At 43.7% G+C, this 22,566-nt stretch overlaps 1 protein-coding gene across 1 annotated transcript in view; it reads left to right on the forward strand.

Annotated features, from left to right (window-relative positions):
- The window catches only part of plxdc2b (plexin domain containing 2b), a 93,145-nt gene that overhangs the window by 22,970 nt on the left and 47,609 nt on the right, over positions 1-22,566 (forward strand). Inside the window, exon 2 of the mRNA XM_030079639.1 lies at positions 22,135-22,358. Coding sequence (XP_029935499.1) covers positions 22,135-22,358 — 224 coding nt within the window. The remainder of the gene's footprint in view (positions 1-22,134; positions 22,359-22,566) is intronic.

A 22,566-nucleotide genomic window follows, 5' to 3' on the forward strand; every position in this document is an offset into this window, starting at 1 on the left:
ATGCACACAGTGAGCAGCATGCATGTAATTTAATGCAAACCTACTGTCACATCAAAATATTTACATAATTTCATGCTGTTTTACTTCAAAATTTAAATTTAAGTCACAGGTATTTACCTTAAAAGTTTTATTTTTTTAGTATGAACAATGTTAATTCAATGAATATGTCTAATTATAATATGTCAACAGAGAAGTTGTCTGGATGGCTTTAAAGCCTCAAATTATTTTGTGTGCCTTGTCAGAACAGACAAAAACAGTTCAAACAATTAACCTCTGTCGCATGTGCCGCCATGCCTGCTGTCAGTGTACACAGGAAAGCTGTTGGAGCTGAATTGGACCGTTGTCGTTTGCTGTGGTTTATCACTTATGGTTTGTCCATGTAGGCAGGACGCTGTGTGTTTTGTCATCTCGGTGTTTGCAGTGTACACAGTCAGAACGTGCGGTAATAAATCTTTTGTTTGCAGCAGTAGCACGGTGCCTGGGGCAGAGAGCACAGCGCTGAGAGGCTTTAGGGTTGTTGAGGTCAGCGGAGCCCCATAAAGCCTGTCATTTTTCAGAGGGAAAGCTGCACTTTCTCCACTTATCTTTGGATTTGGTCGGCTTCCTCGACCCCAGAAACGTCCTTTTGTAAATCTGTCCCACGATCAGCTGCTGGATAAGAACACCTCACCCATAAAACTTTACGATTCTGTGTTTTCAGAAGTGATAAATTTAGAGTCTGATAGGTAAATGCATTTCTCTGTCCCTTCTTTTGAGTGCATCATTAAACAATTTTGAGGTCATGTGTTCTTGACTTTTGCACAGAGCCAGTCATAAAACAAAGAAAGTGCAGTGTTTATCTAAAATCCCGTAGAGCAGGGATTTTCAAACACTTTTTTCAGGTTCCAGACCCCAAAATTGACTTTCCTAAACCACAACTCGCATGTGAAGTGACTTTGCCCCGGGGATCTTGATGTGAAAAAATATTTTGGTTTGTATTAAGTATTGAAGCATTTAGATGTCATATTTCAACACTGTAGATTGAAAGCTGTGATATTAAAAAAGTAGTCAATCATACATATTTTGCATTGTAACTACAAGAAGGCGTCAATCACGCCTTCCTTCTGTTAATCAACATCAATTTTGAATAGTTGGTAGCCAGGGTTGCTGTGACCAGATTGTATTGTGTGTGTGTGTGTGTGTGTATTGCAGCGTGATCATCTGTGTCCCCACTCTAACATATGCTGGCAGTTAAATCAGTGCCGCCGGCCTGGGTGACACAGCCTCTTTGGCGCCCCACCCTTGGTGTTTGTGTCCTGTGGCAGATTTGCAGTGACAGACCCCTGCCTGGACATGACAGGCGACACATCCGCCTAGATATGAGAGTACAATCACACTGACAGGAAGGTAATGAAAGGCCCCAGCTCCCTGACACCTTAGCCGTCCCACACAGCGCCGGTGCCAAAATGGATCGCGCAGTGATTGACGGTGATAATACGACCCTGTCTGTCATGGCGCCTTTCTTTCTGCAGTGGCATCACTTGGAGGACCCGATTGTCTCTCCGGTCACAGGTTATCAGCACAAATTGTCAGTGGGCCTCATCTGCAGGGGAGTGTTTTGTGCTGTTCACATCGTTCACTTAAAGATTCAGCGGCTTTGAGGAACTGAAACTTTGATGATGATGATGATGATGAACTTTGATGAACTGATATTATAATTAAGTTCATCGTCATACTTTGTCAACAGTGTTTCTGCACTAGCCGCATAGCCACAGGTTCTTTGCTGTCAACAGCTGCTGAAAATACTTGCTGCCACATCGCTGACGGGTCAGAAGTGCTACATGTCTGACACTCTCAACTCCTAGAGGGAAGTGCTGAAGTTTTCTAGAAGTGATTTGGTATCGAGTCACTCTTTTAGGTACTATTCTTTGCTCATCTTTTCAAAAATATATTTTCTCCAGTGGCAGCCTCGTCCGTCATTACCCCCTGGCTTGTACAGAGGACTGTTTACAGATCCCCAGGTTGCTGATTTGAAGCTGAGTTGCTTCATTCATGCCGTCCATCGCAACAAACTCGAGTTTGAAGTTCATTCTTGATGAATCTTGGACAGCCTCTTCTAAATGTTTCTAATGGAGTGGGTAGCCAGACCAAGCCCCCAGGAACTGAGCTGGGCTTTGAAGCCAATTTGACATAGCGGCCGAACAGTGTAATATCAACTTCCCAGTATGAACACTTAAATAGCCATTATTTAAATCATTAAGTCCTAAAAGATGTAATGTTCACTAATGGCCGAATCCGGAGTTATGTTTCCAGACGTAATGAACAGGCATCAGCGCCACGGGTCTGTGCCGCCCTGCGTTCATTTATATTCCTGTTCTGCTGGCTTCTTGCTAGCTGTGTGCAGCTGTAATACATCCATGGGCTGTAATCGTGCATGTATAGTCTGTAATTCATCAGCGTTATCTTAGTAGTGGTATCTGAGTAGTCGATATCAATACCAGAGAATTTCCACGATTCTCGATACTTGTTTCAATACCACGGTAAAAAAAGGGGGAAAAAATCCCATTTACTTCAACATACACTAATTTATTAACATCTGTCCAAGACATCCAAGTATATAACTGTTCAAGTATTTAAAATAAGCAATAAGTCAACTAAGAATTTCAATTGCAGCATCCAGCAGAGACATGAGAAACATATGGAAATAATAAGTAGGCTTACACATAATTAGAAAAAGAAACAACTATTTAACGGGAAACTTCGATGGCACCGTTTGCATATTTTGTTTTGCGAATTTCCCCTGAGCGTCTGCCTTGAATACAGAATCCATACACAACTCTTACTGTGTTTTTTTTGCACTGCTGCTGCTCCTTCTTTCACGTGTGTTTGTCTCTTCTTTGGTGTGCCCACTTGAAGAAGTATAAATTGCATGTATACTGCCCCCGTCAGTTCCAGAAGAATATGTTACGGCCCACTGAGGGCTAAATCTAAATAACATACTAAAGCTAAATAAATACATCCAGTACACACGGTGCCATAGAAAAATGGGTACAGTGGTATTTTTCAACTATTAGCATCGACTTGGTACTGAAGTATCAGTTCTTGTGACATCCCTAGAATACATCCAGCTTAATACAATGTATACATGCTGTAAAACCTGTGTCGTGGATGCATTAATGTCACTGTTCCCAAACAACTGTCTGTCGGCTAGCAGCTATCAGCACAACATAAATGTAATTTAATGTAGCAACATTATTAATTGTAGGCTATAATAACACACCTGGCAAATGCAAATGGCACAACCTCATATTCATCCACTGGAACAACATGTTTTGATTTGGTTTATTTTATGATTCAGAGTATGATATGTCACTGGTTTAAGTTGTTAAACTTAGCCAGTTGGTTTATGCATCCCATTAATGCATCATTGGTTTCACAATGCTGCGGCTTGTAGGCTAGGCTGCTAGGAGCGAGCAAGCTGCAAGTATGCAAACTGGTGCTCATGTGAGTGAGTCTGACCGAGCGGTGGGGTTAAAGGAAACACTACTGCACTTGCTCTGTGGGCCCCAAAGATGCGGAAGATCAGGGTAATCTAATACCTGGAAATCAAACTTCCAACGCTGAATATAGTTCTCTTAAAACATCCGTGAGTCAGACGTATCTTAGGTCGAGAGGCTATCCTGCACAGCGCTTGCATTGTATTGCTGTGATTGATGAGCTTCATTCAGTCAGTATTCGTCACTTGTCTTAGGGAGGTCGAAGAGAAACTCCTCTGTGCTGCATCGTGGAAGTTCTGGCATTCTCCGTTCTCCTGGCAGCAAAGGAGGGGTGAACGGATGAAGGGATAGAGGGAAGGAGGGACGGGTGTACCATGTGGAACTGCACATCTGTCTTGAGGAAAACAGGTCTGGCCTTGTAAAGAGGACAATGAACAGAGAAGGAGATGGAGCGAGGGTGAAGTGGGAATGTAGAGGAACTCCACCAGGGTCTGATCTCATGGACCCTGGGGTCAAACAGCTGGAGCTACATCAGCTTCCTCTCAGCCACCATACGGCGTCTGAGCCTCATTTCCTCTCTCCAGGGTGCGTCTTTGCATTCAGCGCAAAAACATAAACAGAGTGTGGTAGACAAAGCAGCATCTACTTACAGCAACAAATTCTGCATTGTAGATGTTTCTCTTGGGAGGTCGACCAAAGACAAGATCTGGGCTCTCGGCAGTGTTATGCTGCAGGAATTACAGAGTGTAAGTGTCTTTCTGGCCTGGCGGCGAGAAGCTGAGGAGACATTTTAAATGCATCACAAGCTTATTACCTGGGCAGGCCTGCTTCTGTTTATCAAGTGTCAGCAATATTGCCTCACTTCCTTGACTCTGATGCCATGTCTCACTCTCTTTCTGTCTCTCTGTCACCACCATCACACAGTTGCATGCGAGCACATACCCACAGACAAACACACACACACATTAACATGTAGGCAAACACAAAGCCCCACACATCCTGCTCTTGACATGAAATGCTGAGGTTTTCACAAATAGTGAATTTTGTGCAGATGTCTTGTTTTCTTCCACCCTTATTTTTTCCACTGCTCCCCTTCTCTCCTGCAGATGTGGAAGCTTTTGTCAGTCGGCTAAGCAGCCTGGCCGTTCTCTGGCTCTGGAAACTCGCAGCTGTGTCGGTCAGGAATGCACTCATTTATATTTTATGGAATAGTGGGGAGAAAATGTGTTTTATTATAAATACATCCCCATGCAGTCACAACACGCAGCTTTTTTAAGAGGGTGCTAACATGCTTGCAGCAGGGTGGTGGAGTCAGTAGGGCAGCTGTCAGTCAGCCGGAGGATCTGTGTGAAACCAGCTCAGCCAGCAGCCACTGCGCTGAAGTGTCCTTGAGCAAGACACTGAACCCCTACCAGCTGCAGCAGCGCCTCTCTACCCTCTGACCTCCCTGTGAAGAGGGAGAAATTCCTCTTCAGGAATCAATAGCACTGCCAACTGCCTTTCAGATTGAAAATAATGGGCTGTTTTCGGGGACATATTTCCAAACATTGTTATTGGTGGATGAAGCGATAAATGGAAATCAATAAGGCCTTGTGAGAGACAAATAACACCCCCATCACCAATACTGTGAAGTATTTTGGTTTTCCTTGTCCGTTCAGTGGGAGCTTCTTCCTCACTAGGCAGGATTTGAATGTGTTGACAGTGCACATAATACATTATTTGGATGCCAAGGTCTCCATGTGTTGCATCTGACTGTTAATTACCCTGCAAGGACAGATGCTAAATAATGCATGACGGTCTGGTGTCTACGTCTGTGTGTGTGTGTGTGTGTGTGTGTGTGAGAATGTGAGTCAGTGCGTGTGTGCGTGCCAGCATTTGGTTTGGGCAACGTCCAGAATTTAATATCATGATAGTGTCCCCTCAAAATATTCTGACGTTATCGCCACCCCGCCAACAATAACCCAACATTTCAGTTAATCTATTCATTAATTACAAGCAGCATATAATTCACAATTTACAGTCTAAACCCACTCTTTGTGTCACAAACAAAATGTCGTGATAATAACAGCCTAACCTCTAAATTAAATTTCCCTTGCACAGCACATGGCTGCACACTTTTATTAAAGTGGATAAATGAGTGCCAAATAATGCCGCGTTGTGTCCAAACAACTGGAATTGGCTTGAATTTCTTTTTTTTTTCCCTCAGCTCTACAGCAATGTGAAAAGGCACTTGCACACATAATAAGTTGAGATATAAACTGCACATAGTCACGCAAATTCGGGTGGCAGTGCAGAGGCATGCGGGTTAGAGGAGGAGGGGTGTTGGGTTGTATTATGTAGAAAATGTCATAAATATCACAGTAATCGAAACGATCAGGTATTGGTTCAAGCCTTGCCGACGTGAATAAATGTGAATGAATCCATGCAATTATATATGCATTTTGCCTTTATATGCAGCTTTTTTACATTTGTAACCGGCTTTGTGCACAAATCCTCACAATCATATGCAGTGTACATCTGCATTAGCGCCTGGCTCTGTAATTCACATTACTGTATGCATATCAGCCTGGACTAACGGCGAGTGGGCGACCGTGGAAACACTGATACTTTCCATCAGAGGAAAGCCAGCTGTCACACAGGAGCAGGACTTAGAGCCTTTCCTCTTTTGAGGTCTGTCTTTGGCGTGTGCAGCACCTCAGTATGCAGTCACTGTTTGCTACTCAAGGACATTTCACCCTATTTCATCTGCAAGATCAAGAGATTCAGCAGAGCAGCAAACACAGATGTGTGCCTTTCGATCTCTTTCTGTTTGGATTTCAACGTGTTTCTCCAGGTGTGTGTGTGTGTGTGCGTGTATGTGTGTGTGTGTGTCTCATTGGTGACCTACTTCCCCAGCTGACAGGGTCATAAACAGTGTACAGTAGATAGATTAGAGGGAACAACTGCCGAGCACATGGCCCCAGTGTCTTTATATGCTCTATAAAGGAGCCAGGGGCATCATTATACAGTTTTAACACAGTGCTGTAGTCACATGCTTCGCTGTGGAATAGGTCTGTACCTGCCCTTGTTATCCACATGTCTGCTGGCCTGCAGAGAATAGCTGGTAGAAACCCTTTATTTCTCTCAAATCACCCTAACCCACTTCAGCACGGCTTCAATCCCACTATGAATATGTTTGATTTCTGCATTAGATGAAAGCTCGCATAACGGATGATGCAGCCGTCATTGATCCCCGCTGAGGTGACTTTTCTTGCAAGTGATGATAGAGTTTTACTTCCCGAGAACTGAAATACTTTGACTCTGAACTGTAACCGCGTCTTGTCCTTACATTCTGACGGATATTTTTTAATCATTTTTTATATTACGCTCTGGAGCCCGGTCAGAGCATGATAGGAAATCAATTAGAAAAGGGATATAATCTCACTATCTGCCAAATATTATGGCCACATTTGGAGCAGGACCAAAAAGTAGTCTTGTTGATCTATTGTCCCACTGCCAGCCACTAATGGTATGCTAATGCTGCAATTATTTTCCTTGTCAAACAACAAACTTTCTCTGCTGTTTCCAAGGACGAAATTACACTTGAGGCATTTTAGTCCAGATGAAGAATTGATAAGAAGCGACTACCCCAAATGTCTATCCTTACATTTTGCCATGAATTGGCTCTTGAATAATTGGTTGTCTCATTTCTGGAGACTCTCCAATTATTTGAAGAAAGAACACAGTGCGGTATCACAGGTCTAACTTCCTCTTGTTTTTTCTCTCATGTCTGCGCTCCCCGTGTGTCTTTGAGTAATAGACCCTGTGTTTTCCGCCTGTAAAGCCCCCTGGCTGTCTGTCTCTTGTGGTTGAGTCCTCGGAGACAGGTGGTGTGAAGGCAGCGGATAGTTTCTGCTGCAGCTCCAGGTACTGCAGCTCTCGCTATAACGGAGTGACACCGCCCGGCGCTTCACCCCCTGAGGGCCTTTTCCCTGCACGGCTCTGACAGCTCCCCCTCTCTCGCTCCCCCCCTTTCTCCCCTCATCATAACCAACCATTGGCAGAGGCTCCAACTGTGTCAGAAAGGGGCCGCTATATAAAAGCCGCTTTGACAAGTCTTGTTTTTGGTACCTGTTTCTCCCTGTGCCGTTCGCTCCTATGTTGGCAGATCATCAGCAGAAACTTCAAATAGAATGTGAACATGGTTTCTCACCTGTTCCCAAGCTGAGCCATATAGGTTCGACGGTATCTGATGCATGAGAAAAAAGAAGAGCCAGGGTTTTTTAGGTTATCACTACAGGGAGCTTTTTATGTTTTATTCATGCACCACTGTTGCTTGTTGTTTGTAAGCATTTACCTCTGAGTGTTTCCCCTCTACAACATCCATGCAAGTTGTGAGAAAAGTATGGAGGCAAGACTCCAGATTTTTTATCAGGGCTGAAGGCCACCTTTCCTTTCCTTTTCCTCCCTCTGGCTGCTCGGAGAAGCCAGCCAAGTCCGTGTCGGAGCTGTGGGCCCCCAAGTTTGATCAATGAAGCCCACAGCGGCTGAACATGGGGCCAAGCGCTGATGGCAGGGTGCCCAGCAGCATGGCACTGATGTGAAGCACACATTATCCCCATCAGGACTGGGGCGTTTGAGGGATAGAAGGAGGGGGAGAGGTTGCCAAGGTACATCCATCTCTCCACTCGATGAACAGAACAAACTCCCCATCTCAGGGTAGCTAACCAGCATCCAGGCTTCTTTTTACCTTGAAAAGCAGAGTGAGAGGGACAAAACAAGAGGAGCGAGTGAGCTGGACGATATTTTAGGAGGAGGACACTCCATTAGCATTCTAACCTGGTGTCTCGAGGCTGTGTTTGTCAGAGGGCACTGTCTTCGTCTATTAAAGACTCAGCGTGGCTGTGCTCAGCTGTACAAGACAAATGGTGCCATCGGTGTTGAAGTGTGCAATTACTTCCATGTCCTCTCCAGGGGTCAAACATATGTTTGGATTAGATCAATAGCCTTGTTAGAGGGATCAACGGTGCACGTTACAGACAAAGCACATAAACCTGACTGGTGTGGAACATGTTTTCCTGCTAATTTTACCCTCAATCACTTAGGTTTGTCACCTCTCTGCAGTGGTATAGTGCAGGGGAAGAGGGAAGTAAACAAACACACAAGTCAGCACAGGCAGGAATCTGACTGGACTGTGTCGACATACCACTGAGATCATCCCCAGGACCCGTGTGTGCATCAGCCCCAGCTGTCATTTGAGTGTCTGCACTGGTGTTGTTTTGGTCGCCCCAAGGGTGAAGAGGCAAGCCCCAGCATGCAGCCTCACTTCGCCTGGGACAGTCAGCACCCCGCAGGCCAACCAGGAGTAACTTCCCAAGTTAGAGACACTGTCCCATTTCCGCTGCTGTCCCACACAGCTGCCTAGGGCAGATACCAGCAGTGTTTGTTAAGCATGACTGGGAGTGATTACCCAAAAGGACCTGCTGTCCCGTTTGCCATTTTCTTCCAACCCTGATGAACGCGTCACTGCCAATATCTCACTTTCTCTCTCAGTTCCTCACAGCCAGTCTTCTCTCTCTCTCTAATTCTCTTTCTCCCTTTCCTTTGTTTGTTTGTTTGTTGTTTGTTTCTCTCTTTCATAGATACTACAACCACAGTCTTTGCTTTAAAAACAAAGTCACCCTTAATAAAATTAGATAACAAGACATGTTGTCTTCAAGCAATTTAAATCACAGCGCGAGCAGAATTCCTGAGGAAATCGTCTGCGTCTTACAGACACCGACCAAGGAAATTAAGTAGCTCATTGTTGCAGAGAAATGTTTATTGCATTGTTCAAGTCTACTGAACATGATTTGCTTGCAGTTGATTTTCAAACTAGAATTACTTATGTGCCTGGGTCAATTTAGATGGCATTTCAATTATTGGGAGGAGTTCACACAAAGGACAATTAATGAGAGGTCTGATGAATCATGAATTAAATGGAAAGCTTGCATAATACTTTTTTGGATGTTCATGCTGAGAAACTGTTGTGGCGTTCTCGTGGCCTGTCAGAGAGCAGACGAAGAGTAGCTCAGAGTAGATTTTTTTTTTTTTCTCTCTGCACAATCAGTGTAATTAAGCGTTTTCACACCAGGCACGCACTCACAAGCAATTCATTGTGTTGTTCAATTGACAGTACAAATATTTGTCAGGATTCATTTCTAATAGGGAGGAAGTGCGCGTCTATTCCAAAAGTCTCCCATGTATTAATGTGTCTTAACAAGATACGGTTTTCTGTATACACAATCCCCGCTATAATGGGATTCTTACATGGGATCAGCCATCTGCTCTGTGAAGTTGCCGCCCTGTAGCTCGCGCTCAGCACAGAGAAGCTCCCAGCGAGGGGAGGTGGCTGTCTTATAAACAATACTCAATCTTTATTTCCTGTGAGTGGCTGAAGTCACCACCACTGAACGGGAAGGGGTTCAAGCAATTACAGACTCTGTGTGACTTGGATGTGGCTCGCAGTTTGTCAACAGATATGTGAAACGCGCCGAGCCGGGTTTGGCAGCCCGGCCTGGGGAAATAGTCTTCCCTTTCTCTATCGCTTTTTTGTCTCTTTTTTTCTGTGTATAGACGGGAAGAAGAGCGTCTGGAAGTATATATTTATAAGTCTGCTGGGCTTGTGTTGGCTGCCTGTGCTTTACATTGTCGGTATACTTAGTTTTGTTCTGCGGTTGTGTGCGTATGGGAGTCGGTGAGGTTGTTTGTACATGCTTTTTTAATGAGAGGAACATCAGAAGTCTCCCTGTTTGTCGCATGTTTACGTCTGCATACTGGGAAGTTATCCTGGCCTAGGCAAAATAAATGCAAACATTCGGCGCATGTTTCCATTTAATTACTCAAATGTTCGGTATTCCATGACTTAACCAAGATAACTAGAGGATAAGGAATTTCATATGTGGATATCAGTGTTGTCCTTCATACTGGAAAACACAGTGACTATACGCTGACCGCAGGACGTGTTGTGGGTCGAATTTCTCATAAACTCCCGAGGAGCTTAGTTAACAGTAAACAGATTTTTGATTCAACGTCGGGTTTCTGATTCAGAATTCGGGTTCTGTTCGAGTGTGTCGGTGAGTGTTTGCGTGTGTCACCGAATTAGGGAAGACTTCGGGTTGCAGTTCGTGCTTTTGAATAGCGTGTCATCGCCAAACATGTCAACAAAGGCAGCCTTGTTTTCATCTGGACCATGATGCATTTTTTACTTTAATGGGGTGTGAAAGGACTTTATACGCCTCAACCCATGAAAAACCGCTCAATCCCTCAATTTAAGTGAAAACATGTAAATGACCAAACTAGTGATAAACTGCTGTGTGTTGCATGAGGACTTCTGCTGATGAATTTACCACTCCCAAACCTTCCACGAGAGCAACGCTGATGTGAAGTGTGTTACATTTACATTTCATCATGTGAAAACAACTTCATGCTCCGTCTAAGCTGAAAAATATAAGTCTACCTACTTCATTGAAAAAAAAAAAAAACAGACTAAAAGATGAAGATAAAGTCAGATATGTATTCCCAGGTTGGTCTTTATCATGTAAAGATGCCAAAATACATTCAACGCAAGCAGGTATGTGAGAACACACACCGGGGGTCAAGTAAAATTGTGATCACATGATTGCACTTGGACATTTTTTTTTTTTTCACCTCTTCCTCAGACAGCTGGGCGCTCTGTTTTAACTGTGGGAAATGGCAGGACCGCTGGGGTAGAGAGTTGGACCTGTCTGTGTGTGTTGACACAGCGTTCCACTTAGAGGACATTGGAGTGTGAAGAGGTTTTGGCAGAGTGGAGGGGCGAGAGCCTCCTTGATGCTGATGGATTAGCAGGAAGGACGAGGACAGGCCTAGGGGCCCCGTTTGGCCTCGCATGGAGCCCCTCCACCCAGGAAGAAAAACACAAAACCACAAAAAACACACACAAACACTCCCAGTCAATCAATCCCCGTCTACGAGCCGAGTCATACATTGCACGTGCATGGAAGTCTCTCTCTCTGCAGTACATACATGACATATTAATTCGCACAGATGAATATGTGTGCACATAAACACCTGGCCGCAGTGCAGCGAATCAATCTTCAGTTAAATGGGTAGTTGCGCTTTTCACCGCTGCTCCTTCACTGTTCATTCAGCAATGTTTGTGTCTGACTCACCTCTTAGATAGATTGCTTTTAGAGTGACAGAAATGTAGCAGGAGTCAATTAGCCTAAAGCACCCGCGATGATCAAAGTGTTTGAAAAGACCATAATTCACTCTCTTAAGTTGCTGTGTTTGATTGTCAACAGGGTTTTTATTCAGAGCGATGATTAATGGCCTGTAAGTATAGATGGAGTTCTTTATTCTTGGAACCGCAGTGTTCTGTATGTGGCAATTAATCAAGGTGTGCTCTATGATGTGATGAAACATGCCGATGTTGGATGGGATCTAAAGCTCGAAGTGTTATTGAATAGTCTGTGACCTTTATTAGCGACGAGTAGGAATCACAGCAACACCGATTGAGCTCATCTCCTCCTACACGACTCGCCGTGCCCTTGGGTTACGGTGGCTTGAAGACGTTCTAATAAAAGACGAAGGCCACTCCACGTGTGCAAAGTGGACGCCGTTGCCTTTGTTGTTGCTTAGCGACATCTCGGCAGCGAGACACAGATCAGCTGAAACAGAGCACGTCTGGAACAAACTCGATTTTCTCCCGATTTGTTTGTCAGAATGTTTATTTGAGCGGCTACCGAACAAAATGCCACGTTCACGTCACACGGTATTTACTGTTCTGACCTGCAAACAGCGTTCACATCAACATCCAGTTAGTAATTACAGCTCGTGTTTTTTCTGAAAGCTCTGATATATCAAACTCGGAGGTAAACAATACTGAAGTATCTGGAAAATGGAAACTGTAAAACACAGATAAATCTAAATTTCTTGCAGATTTTGTCATGCATGCTTTTTTAACCAACAAATAAACTCCTCCTACATAAAACTATTTATCATGATACGAAGTACTGTAATAAAAATACTGCTTGGTCTTTGGCTTTTCTAGCTTGACAACAAGGCTTTTTAGGTTTTGTAGCTGAAATATTGAGCCACTGAAAATGTGCGAACACTATCTGAATGGCCCACCCACTTGTACTTTGTCAGACGTATGTATTTCCAAATTTGTGCCAGGTCTGGAAGAAAATGTCTGTTTAGCAGAAAACATTTAAGACACAAGTGAATCATGCTGAGAACCCCCACGTCGCTGTGCATTAAACCACAGACCTCCCCATTTGAAGTGATTTTGCCCTTGGGACCCTGTGGCGGGATTGAACATGAGGTTAAATAATAACTCACACATTTTTGGGGTCGAAACAATTTCAAATGTAGTGAAATTACACTATTCTTCATTTTGCTGAGGACCCCTTTGAAGCTCCTCCAGGAACCCGGGGTCTCCCGAGCCCCACTTTGAAAACCACTGCATCAGGTCGTGGCCTTTAACCTTTAAACTTTCTGTGGCTAAAATGATGGAGAGATTAACTCCTCTTGGAAGAAACTTGGTGAGGCGCAACGCTTTGAGAAGACTAGGTAGCTGACAAGTGGACAAAAGAACAAGGATTGTGTGGAGTTTGTCTCAGATGTTTGGTGTGTAGGTGTGTGTGTGTATCTACAGTACTGAGCTCCAGGCTGTGTGAAGCTGGAGGATAAAGCCAAAGCTATTGTTTGTGATGTGGCGTATCAGAGTAAAACTCCGGGCCTTTGTCCGACCTATCCCTCTCTATTCACTGGTACAGATTTGACCATTTCCAATTTTAAGGTCTGTTAAGCAAGCACTCAGAGAACTGTGGGAACGGTGAAAGGAGAGATTTAGCGTTTTCACGGGGAGATTTCAGTCGGCTAGCGAGGCAGAATGAGAGATGCTGTGCTTTTCTACACAAAGGCTCCATGACGGTTTTTGCCATGGCTCGTCAGTGACCTGTAAAAATGCTGTATTATCACCACAGGTAACGGAGGGAGGAGAAATGATCTGTTACAGGAGGCTCGGTGTCCAGCGCCGGGCGCTCTCATGGTAGAATGATTCGAGGCCTCAAGGCCGCTGGGCCGGCGCTGCTCGGTTACAGAGTTGAAATGGGGGATGAGAGCCAGCAGCAGCACTCTGTCGTCCTGCACTCTATCACTCAATCTCCTGAAATATGAGACAGACGCTCTGCCTGACGGGAATCCTGAATTCCAAAACGCCTGTGTCACTCAGCGAGCGCGCTTCAATACGCTCTCCTCTTTGTAATCCCCTCACCCCGTCTCCTTCTTCTCTCTTCCTGTCCTCCGACTGTCTGCAGCTCTCCACATCTGCCTTTCCCGCTGTTTGCCTGCCTATTTGTTTCATTGTCTCTTTTTCCAAAGCATTTTTTTTTTTTTTTCGTGTACTGTTCCGGCACTGACCAACGCTGGAGCCAACTCAACCACTGATTACAAAAAGAAAGCCACGGTGGTGACAGCAGACTGCATGATGGTTTACTTCAGCACTTGTGACCCTGTGTTTTGGGGTTTGATACAGTGTGCCTGGGATTTGTTACTGTGTGTTTTGTGGTTTCAACTGTTTGGATTTTGTATCTGATGTGTTTAATGTGTTGAGCAGATGCTCGGGAGGGAAATTAGCAATTTTCTTCCTACCCCTCTTTCAAAACAGGCCGCTTGTTTAAGGTTAAAGCCTTGATTAAAAAATAACTGGACTTACAACGAGGCTCTTCCTCTTCCTCTTAATCCCCCACTTTCTCTTCTCTCCAGCCTGCTTCTTGGCCTAAACATGCCGTCCTGACACCTGTCCACTTCATTGGGCCCATGTTTCCCCGGGCGGCGTGAATGCAACATTAGTCTCCACTTAATGAATTCCTTGCAGCTTCCATGCTCTGTAGATTGTAATTAACACTTTGAGAGTGAGGAGATTGGCTTTTATTTATAGCCCCCCTTTTTCACACCTGGCTCTTTTCCCATTTGGGTGACATACAAGAGCGGGTTCTCGCTGCCGAGTGTTAGTGAACATGTCAGTATGCTAACTTCATTCTTTAGGGTTTATTTTGTTCTTTGCTGTATTTCAGTGCTTTGGCAGAGGCAGTAAAGTCATTCCTGACCTGTGCTGTGTTATGTGCAAATGTTTCAATAAATGGCAGTAAAAATATGGTCATTAATTACATCTTTGTTTAAATATGCATTTGGCGCAATCTAAAGCAGGGGGGGGTTTCAACATTTTTGCTCAAATGAGGAAATTTGTTCTCTTGCCTTGAATCTCAGGTTTATTAAACACTCAGAAGCCCGATTTTGGTTCCTGGCCCATTGATTAAAAAATCAGTGGCTGCAATGAAAAGAGCCTACACATCCATTTTATTTTAACTCAAAAGTCAAAGGTCAGAAAAATCCTAATATTCCATTACTGAAAAAATCCAAACTTAGCAATTTTTCCCCCCTTCTTATGCTTTCAGTCTTAACCTCTCTTGAATTAGGATGTCATAATATCTCAATTACATCAACTGTCAATCATTTAATTATGTCTGAAGCTCTGTGCACTGTGCACGAGGCAGCTGAAAACGCAAGGGGACCGGAGAAGAGAAAGTGACAAACTAGCAGTGACTTGCAGGTGTCAGAGGAAAAGAGGGCTCATAAATTTTAAATAAGGTAAGATAGAAGTATTAATTACAGCAGCGGAGGAGGAGCAGAAGCTGATTTGATATGTCAGATTTTCTGAATAATAACAGATGAACAGTGGACAGAGGTGTCTACAGGTTGTTGTAGCTGTTCTACCATCCAAAGTCATAGACCATGGCATTCAATAGACCAATACCAGCACATCATTCAGAAAATTAATATAACATTGACATGGAAAAATAGTCATGTATTATGTTTGTTTAGATGTCATACTTTAACACTGACAAATAGATTCAAAATGGTGATATCAAAACATGATAATGCCACATTTTTTGGTGGTAAACTGTTCTCCATTCTGCTGAGGACCCACATGGAAAACTTTGACTTAACACAGTTTTGTAATATCCAAGTCTTAAGTCAACTTGGGAGAAAAAAAAAAAAAAAAGTGTAACATTCTGAAACAGAAAAAAAGGTTTTCTCTTAGAAATAGATGTAGATTTCAGACTTATGAACTTTCTGTAATCCCCATCCAGGACCTTAGATGTTGTAGGTGGCTGTAAAGAGTTTAATGTGCCTCAGCATCAGGCAATGTCGCATCTCTCTCTGCAGTCCATGCTTGTTCTTCCTCAGGGGAGGATTGTGATGCGGCGCCTTCACTTCACTTATAGTTATGACTAATTGTTGGCAAAACAGAGCGTCTGGTGTAATGCAGCACACATGACAGACAGGATGATGATGAGTCTCTGCCTCTCCCTGGAGGCGGTGTCACTGTGCAGTTTGGAAGGAAAGTGATAATTGCTCGTTTTTAGTACAAGTGCCTTAAATTCCCTCGCCAGTGAAAAGGAGTATGTGAGCATGTAGTGCTCATGTGTGCAGTTTGATCGCATTTCCCTTTCATCATAGATGCTCATGACTACAGAGTCCTCACTCACGTGTTGTTGGAAAGTGGATCTCTTTTAGAGCCCTTTAACTGTGCAGATGCTGTCTCTGTCTGACTACCTGTGTTTTCCTTTCTGCCACAGTCAGCATTTTGACTTTATGTGTCTGCTTAATGACAGGCTGTGTTTTAAGATAGCAGGTGTAAAAAGCAGGCTACAGCAGGTTAGCAGAGCACGCTTTCCTCTGCATAATAATTACAGACTGTTGCATGTCTGGAATTTGTATGAACCCTGCTTTATGCAACGGCACTAATATGTTTTATGCTCGCATTTGTCTCTGCACCACCGGCAACAGAGATTTGAAGTGTCTGCTGTTGATTACTGATGTGGTGAAAGCAATGATCTTTTTTTAAAAGACCTCTGCATCCCACAGACCGTGTGTTAAAGTAATTTAATTAATATGGAAATGAGCCTTGCCGTGTTGTAGTAAATTTGGTGCGTGTTGTCCATCGTATATCAACGTAATATGAGACAGTGAAAAGGAAAACAGGAGTTTCTTTGACCAACCTCGCAGAACTCCCATCCTGTCTGTCGTCTCCTATTATCTCAGATCCAAACCCGGCAGGAGCAGCCGTCTCCCATGAAACCCGTGTTATTAACTCATCAGTCAAATCACATGTGCCAGCTTCTCTGTCTGCTTCTTCATTTATGCATCAGCCATGACTGACAAAATTTTACCAGATTTTTGAGAGTCTGTAGTTGGCGTCCTCGCTCTGAGATGGCCCTGAACATTGTGAGGCTTCACACGCCGTGTTTTGACATGTGAGTGGCCACAGTCCTGTCTGCCAGTCGGTGGGTCAGGGTCAGACAACACCCCAGGAACTTGTTTATCCAATCTCAGGTTATTTAGATGCGGTACACAGGCCGTTTGTAATTTCTGAATTTTCTTTGGTTGTTTTTGGGACAGCTCTTCTATTACTACTACTACTTCTACTACTACGTCTTAGGTATTCTTCTGAACAAGAGCAAATAGAGCTGAACAATGAAATTTGTGCAGCAAAATACAATTATTAATAAAGATTTGTTGTGTTACAGAGATGCTTAGGCTTATTATTTTTTATTACTATATTTTCCAGACATAAGAAAGCATGTTTGTTTGCTAGAGACCCCAGTAAAAAAAAAAAAAAAAAACAGTTACGGTTACATCATCATCATTTAATACTTTTATTTTAAAAAATTGTTATTATTACTAAAATAGTGAATTATATCACAGTATAGAAAGAGAAGGCGGACATACATACAACTTCCTCAGGTTTCTGCTGTGCTTCAATCTCTTTCTGAGTCTCCTTCACTGTGTGACCTCATCATGTGGATCGAGCTGGCGTGTTTCTTCTGGAGATTAATTAAGATGAATAAATCAAACAGGCTTTCAAAACCTGGGCATGTGACCCAACGACGGCTCTCACTGAAACATTAAAGTGAAGGTCATCACAGAGACATTTGCTTTACACATCCACCCAAGCTTTTGGGTTGCATTGCTCAAGTTGTGCTCAGTGTTTAATTATATGCTTAGACTTTCCCAAGTTCCCCACTGGGTGTGTGCGTGTGTATTTGTATGTATGTATATGTCTTTGCGTGCGTGAATGATGGACTGCTCCTTCTGACAACCGTTCCCAATGAATCACCGCTAATGGCGAGAACAAGACTTACCGAATAGAGGAATAATTGCAGGTTCCCACTTGTGCTCCTGAGTGATACTGTGAATCACTGCAGGGCTGGTTTACTGTAAGAACATGGCCTTAAATTGCAGAAATTCTCCCAACTGTAAGGGATCGACTTGTTTCTGTTATTTTCTAGTTACACTGAGCACAACTTCAATAAGATGTGAGTATCAGCAGTAGCTATAACAGCTGAGCCCATGTTGACCCCGGTGAGCTGATCTGCACAGAGTCAGCACTGTTAGGTACCCTGATAGAGAAGGTCCCTCTGAGTGCTTGGCAGGGTCTGCTGGTACATTGATAAAGCAGCTTTTAATGTGCGCTGAAATAAGCACTCTGTCGCCCAGAGATAGAGAAATGAAGAAACCATGGTCTGACTATACTGCCAAAAAGGATTCAGTCCAGCTTTTTCCAGCATTTTCCTCTGCTGAACTTGCTCACACCCTGATAGATGTGCACCCCACATGCACAAACACCCACCTCCCCACCTTCACTGCTTGCCAGTCATGTGTGGAAGTCTCCTGTCAGTAACACTGAGTCAGGTGGGCACCAAGAAAAAAGGGACATACAAGTCGAAACTGAATGAGGGAGCAGAATGAAAGAAGAGGCACAGAAAGCACCTTTAGTCTGTAATTTTTTACGATGCCTTAAACTTCCTTGAAAGGTTTAGGTGGAACCGAATTGCAATTTCCCCGGTGTTTGTGGATCAGGGATGTTGACAGGCGTGAGTCCCGGCCAATAAGCCTGCTGGATAGAGTCAGGGTAGAGGTATGCGGGGCATTCAGAGGGAGTGAAAGCAAAATAGAGGGGAATGATTTCCCCTCACACAAAGGCTGAGGAACAGGCACACACAGAGGGGAAGCCTTGTCCTGCTGGGAGGTATTTTAGGTGTTCCACAGGGGTCTGTGCTCGGTGCCCTCGCAAAAGCTCGACAAAAGGGTCCTACGTCTCCCCGGGATAACAAGAGAGGTGATGTACAGAGATGTTATTAAGCGAAGGGCAAGCAGAGCCTTGTGCAGGTGTTCCTTTAAACGGTGACTCATCATGGCCATTCACAGAAGGACATGCTGGGAAAAGCACAGCCATTTATTCAAGGCCTCTATGTTGTGGTCATGGTGCATTTTAAAGTATCCGGTGTTTGCCAGCTTTCCATCGTATACCGAAGGTCAAACAAAGACTCCTTGATGGTTCAGAGAGGATGTTCATCTGTCAGAGGAATGCTATGTTTAGATTTCTTTTGGATTGAAATATATAACTGCTGCTGACAGGAAGCTTGCACAGCGACATTGTCTTGATGGACGTGACTAATGACCATTAGTTGATGAGGCAAGAGGGACAGAGTGAGTGTCAGGCGTTGAAAGCAGCACGGTGAGAATGAGAGAGTGAGTGAATAGTTGGCCAGGAGAGCCGCTGAAGAGACCTTACAACAAGATTTAGATGATCTGCATAGTAATTAGACCTACACAGAAACAGAACGTGCCTCTGCACAGACTGCCTTATCTTATGGTGAGTTAATTAAAAAACCTAATAGTAGTAGCAGCGACTTGTGAAGCATTTATCCCAGTCCTCTTCATGCCCTGCACTGTGCCCTCCCCCGGTTTAATTCCTCCCTGTGTATGTCAACTCTGAGCTCTGTGTGCAGATTGGTCTCTTCACTACTTGCTTTGCAGATGCTCATTATAAAGTGAATCTGTCAGCTTCCACTTTGGGTGCATTAGTATCTTAAGCCCCTCCACTCCGCTCTCACCACCTCTCTCCTCTCCTGAGAACCACTGGTGTGGGGCCCATTGGCGGGGAGAGCAGGGGTAAAGGCGAAGAGAACAACACAGAGCGAAAAGAAGTGTGACTGTAGGAGAAAAAGACGGAGCGAGGAAAAAGAAGGCGGAAAACACACAGTGCTAATTAAACCCGATGACCTCTGCCTCATAAAAGAAGGAGTGAGAAAGAGAAATAAGAGAGGAATCAGCAGTTTGTCTTATGGCTCCGAGCCAACTCAATTTGCATAGCTGCAAAAGCATGCAAGCACTTTGTCAACTTTGTTTTTAGATAAGAGCTATAAAATAAAGTTTATTATTCATTCATCATCTTTACACACCTGATTCTAAAATTATTCAGTTATTGTTGCTATCCGCTTAATCCTGCTCAAGGTCATGAGAAGGGCAAACATATCCCAGCATACATTTGGTGGTAGGCAGACAAACATACTCCCTTACATTCATATTTATACCTTTGGGCAAGTTAGGCCCTGTCCACATTGGAGCTAAATATGGTGTTCCTCATTTTGATGATTAGTCCGGTAAAATTCACACTTGATAAAATTCTTAATGAAAGTGACAACTGGTATCATTGAGGCCTGCAGATAATTGGTAGCAACAGCCAAAGTTAACTCTAGCTAATAGAGATGCCTGGATTGCAGTTATATCTGCTGGCACTGCACACAGTCAGGCAGTTCGCGTCATAAAAATTAACATTCTGATTAATAGCGCATGGGTTGCAGGCAGGTGAAAAAATCTTTTCTGAGCTTATTAGATACTTGCTGTATTCCTTCCGCAGCAGAAATGATAACTGTGCCTCCCCATTTAGACAGACACTGTGAGCATTTACACATGAGGCCCGCACCAACGGGTTTGGTCAGGATCAAATTTTAATTAATGCTCTGTGTTCTTCTACACATCCAAAAGGTCACACACACAGTTCAGGTTCATACAGATAAGTTGTAAAGCAGCCGACCCCCTGATAAATCCTGAGCGCCATCAAAGCTGTCTAAAAAAATATTTCCAGAGCTAAAAGTTAATTGTTTCTCCTGCAGAGTTTCCTCACAGTTTTTAGTTTTGCTGGTTAAACGTCCCACGATGTTTACTGCGGTGACATGCATGGAATTGTTTACAGTTACTGAAAGCGGCCTCTCTAATATTTAATGTAAATCGTTAAAGAAAACACTCATACATCAATGCAATGAACAATAAAGAAATCACCTCTAAAGCTTGTGCTGCTCGACATCATTTAAAAAGTAACAGCCACAGCTAGTGGTGGAGTGAAATATGCATACAGGTGTGGGTCTCTAAATCAGAGATAATAATTCACTCGGGTGGCAGGTGGACGAGTTATGCATACATGAGGATTTGGATGACGTCAGAGTTAATGTCTGCGTTACTACTAGTAAATAGGCCAGTACTGTGTAAATAAGCCTCGTTGTGCGTCTATGGACAGGACCTGGGCTTGACAACCCGTTGATGGTGTGCAGTGATATAACTGTGCAATGCTTCCTGTAGGCTTCACTGGAAATAGATAAGGTAAAATAGAAAAAGACGAACTTTTCAAAACATTGATCGGTAACATAATGCCTGATCGTTGTGTTGACTGTTGTAGTATACGCTGAACCAGGCATCTTTTCAAGCTGACTTAAAACATATACAAATGCATCCAGGTTTTTTGACAACAATATTGCGTGAATACAATCATGACAGCATTGACAATCCAGTCATTCATGCATGCACACACAGCTTTCTAGATGTGTGTGTGTATGAACACAGATGACTTTGGTTGTTGAGCTCCAGGATGGTGATGTGAACAGGACCAATCTACTTCATTTTTGGAGGAAACCCACATAAACATGAGGACTGGTTAAGGTTTTTGTCATAGTTGCTCCCTTTTTTATGTCTGATGGTGAAAGCAGTTAGTATGACAGAGATCAGGACAGGGACTAATCTGCCTCATGCCTGACTTTGTCCTCATTGTGACCCATTTTGGCACAGCAAACTATCACGGACACCAACTAATACACTGCACCTCGAATCCAACATCCGTCTCGCGCTCTGTTAATTAAGTTTGTGTTTACCTTAAATCAGAACAGTACCCATTTCTCACCTGTCACCAGGATCCCATTTCAGGCTGAAGCGATAGGGATGATTGGGTATGATTGTGGCCCACTGGTCTGTGTGATGGCTGCTGAGTCACTCCTAATGTGCATCTGCTTCAGCCCGAGTGAGTTTCTCCCCAAAGCAAAGAGAATATTCCACTGAGACATTGAGTTATGAGGGAGAGGCAGAAGATTAATGGCGCGGGCAGTCCCTGCCTGTGTGGTTAGACCATTGCCTTATTGATAGTAAAAATATTATTGTCTTTTGTAATTATGTTGCTTCTACAATCTACCAGCGCACAATGCTGGCAAACAGGTTTCCTTTTCAGTTTGACTAATACAGGGTTCGGTAGTTTACAATTTATTGCCTGGAAAATGATATTGACCATGCTTTATTATTGCATCTCTAAAAAAAATATTTGTGGTGACCTACAATAAAATTTTAACACATTAAATTAGTGTTTCAAGGTGGTTTGGCTTTGGGCCACAGTGCACTTTTATTTTTTTTTTGTTCATTTTTTTTTTATCAATATTGCTTTGTTACCTATTTTAACTCTCATCTCTTTCTGTCTCCTCAGGGGTCTTCTACTCATACGTGCAGGGGCAGGCACCAGGAGATGAGGATGTGGCGGTGGACATGAAACTGTACAGTCACCGGTGGAGGAGATGGCTGGCCCCGGAGCCTCGTAACATGGACAGTAACAGAGCCAGCCAGGACCAAGACCAGGAGCCTGAGGAGGAGCCCGAAGGCTTCCCGGGCGTGCTGTCTGCCGAGGAAACAGATAACAGCTCCCAGATAGAGGTACATGACTCAGAGCAAGACTGATCAACTGAAAGATAATCATATGTCATATGCCTCTGATTTTGATAACCGTATGATTTGGCAATATCGAAGTGGTTGTTAAGTTTTCAGCTTCCATGAAAGTCGCGGTGTGGGATATCAAGCACATACCAGCCACATCTTTTGAATGCATAATCTGCACCCATGAGATGAAAAACAAACGCTAAAA

Source organism: Myripristis murdjan, chromosome 20 (assembly GCF_902150065.1).
Source record: "Myripristis murdjan chromosome 20, fMyrMur1.1, whole genome shotgun sequence".
NCBI classification, from domain to species: domain Eukaryota; kingdom Metazoa; phylum Chordata; class Actinopteri; order Holocentriformes; family Holocentridae; genus Myripristis; species Myripristis murdjan.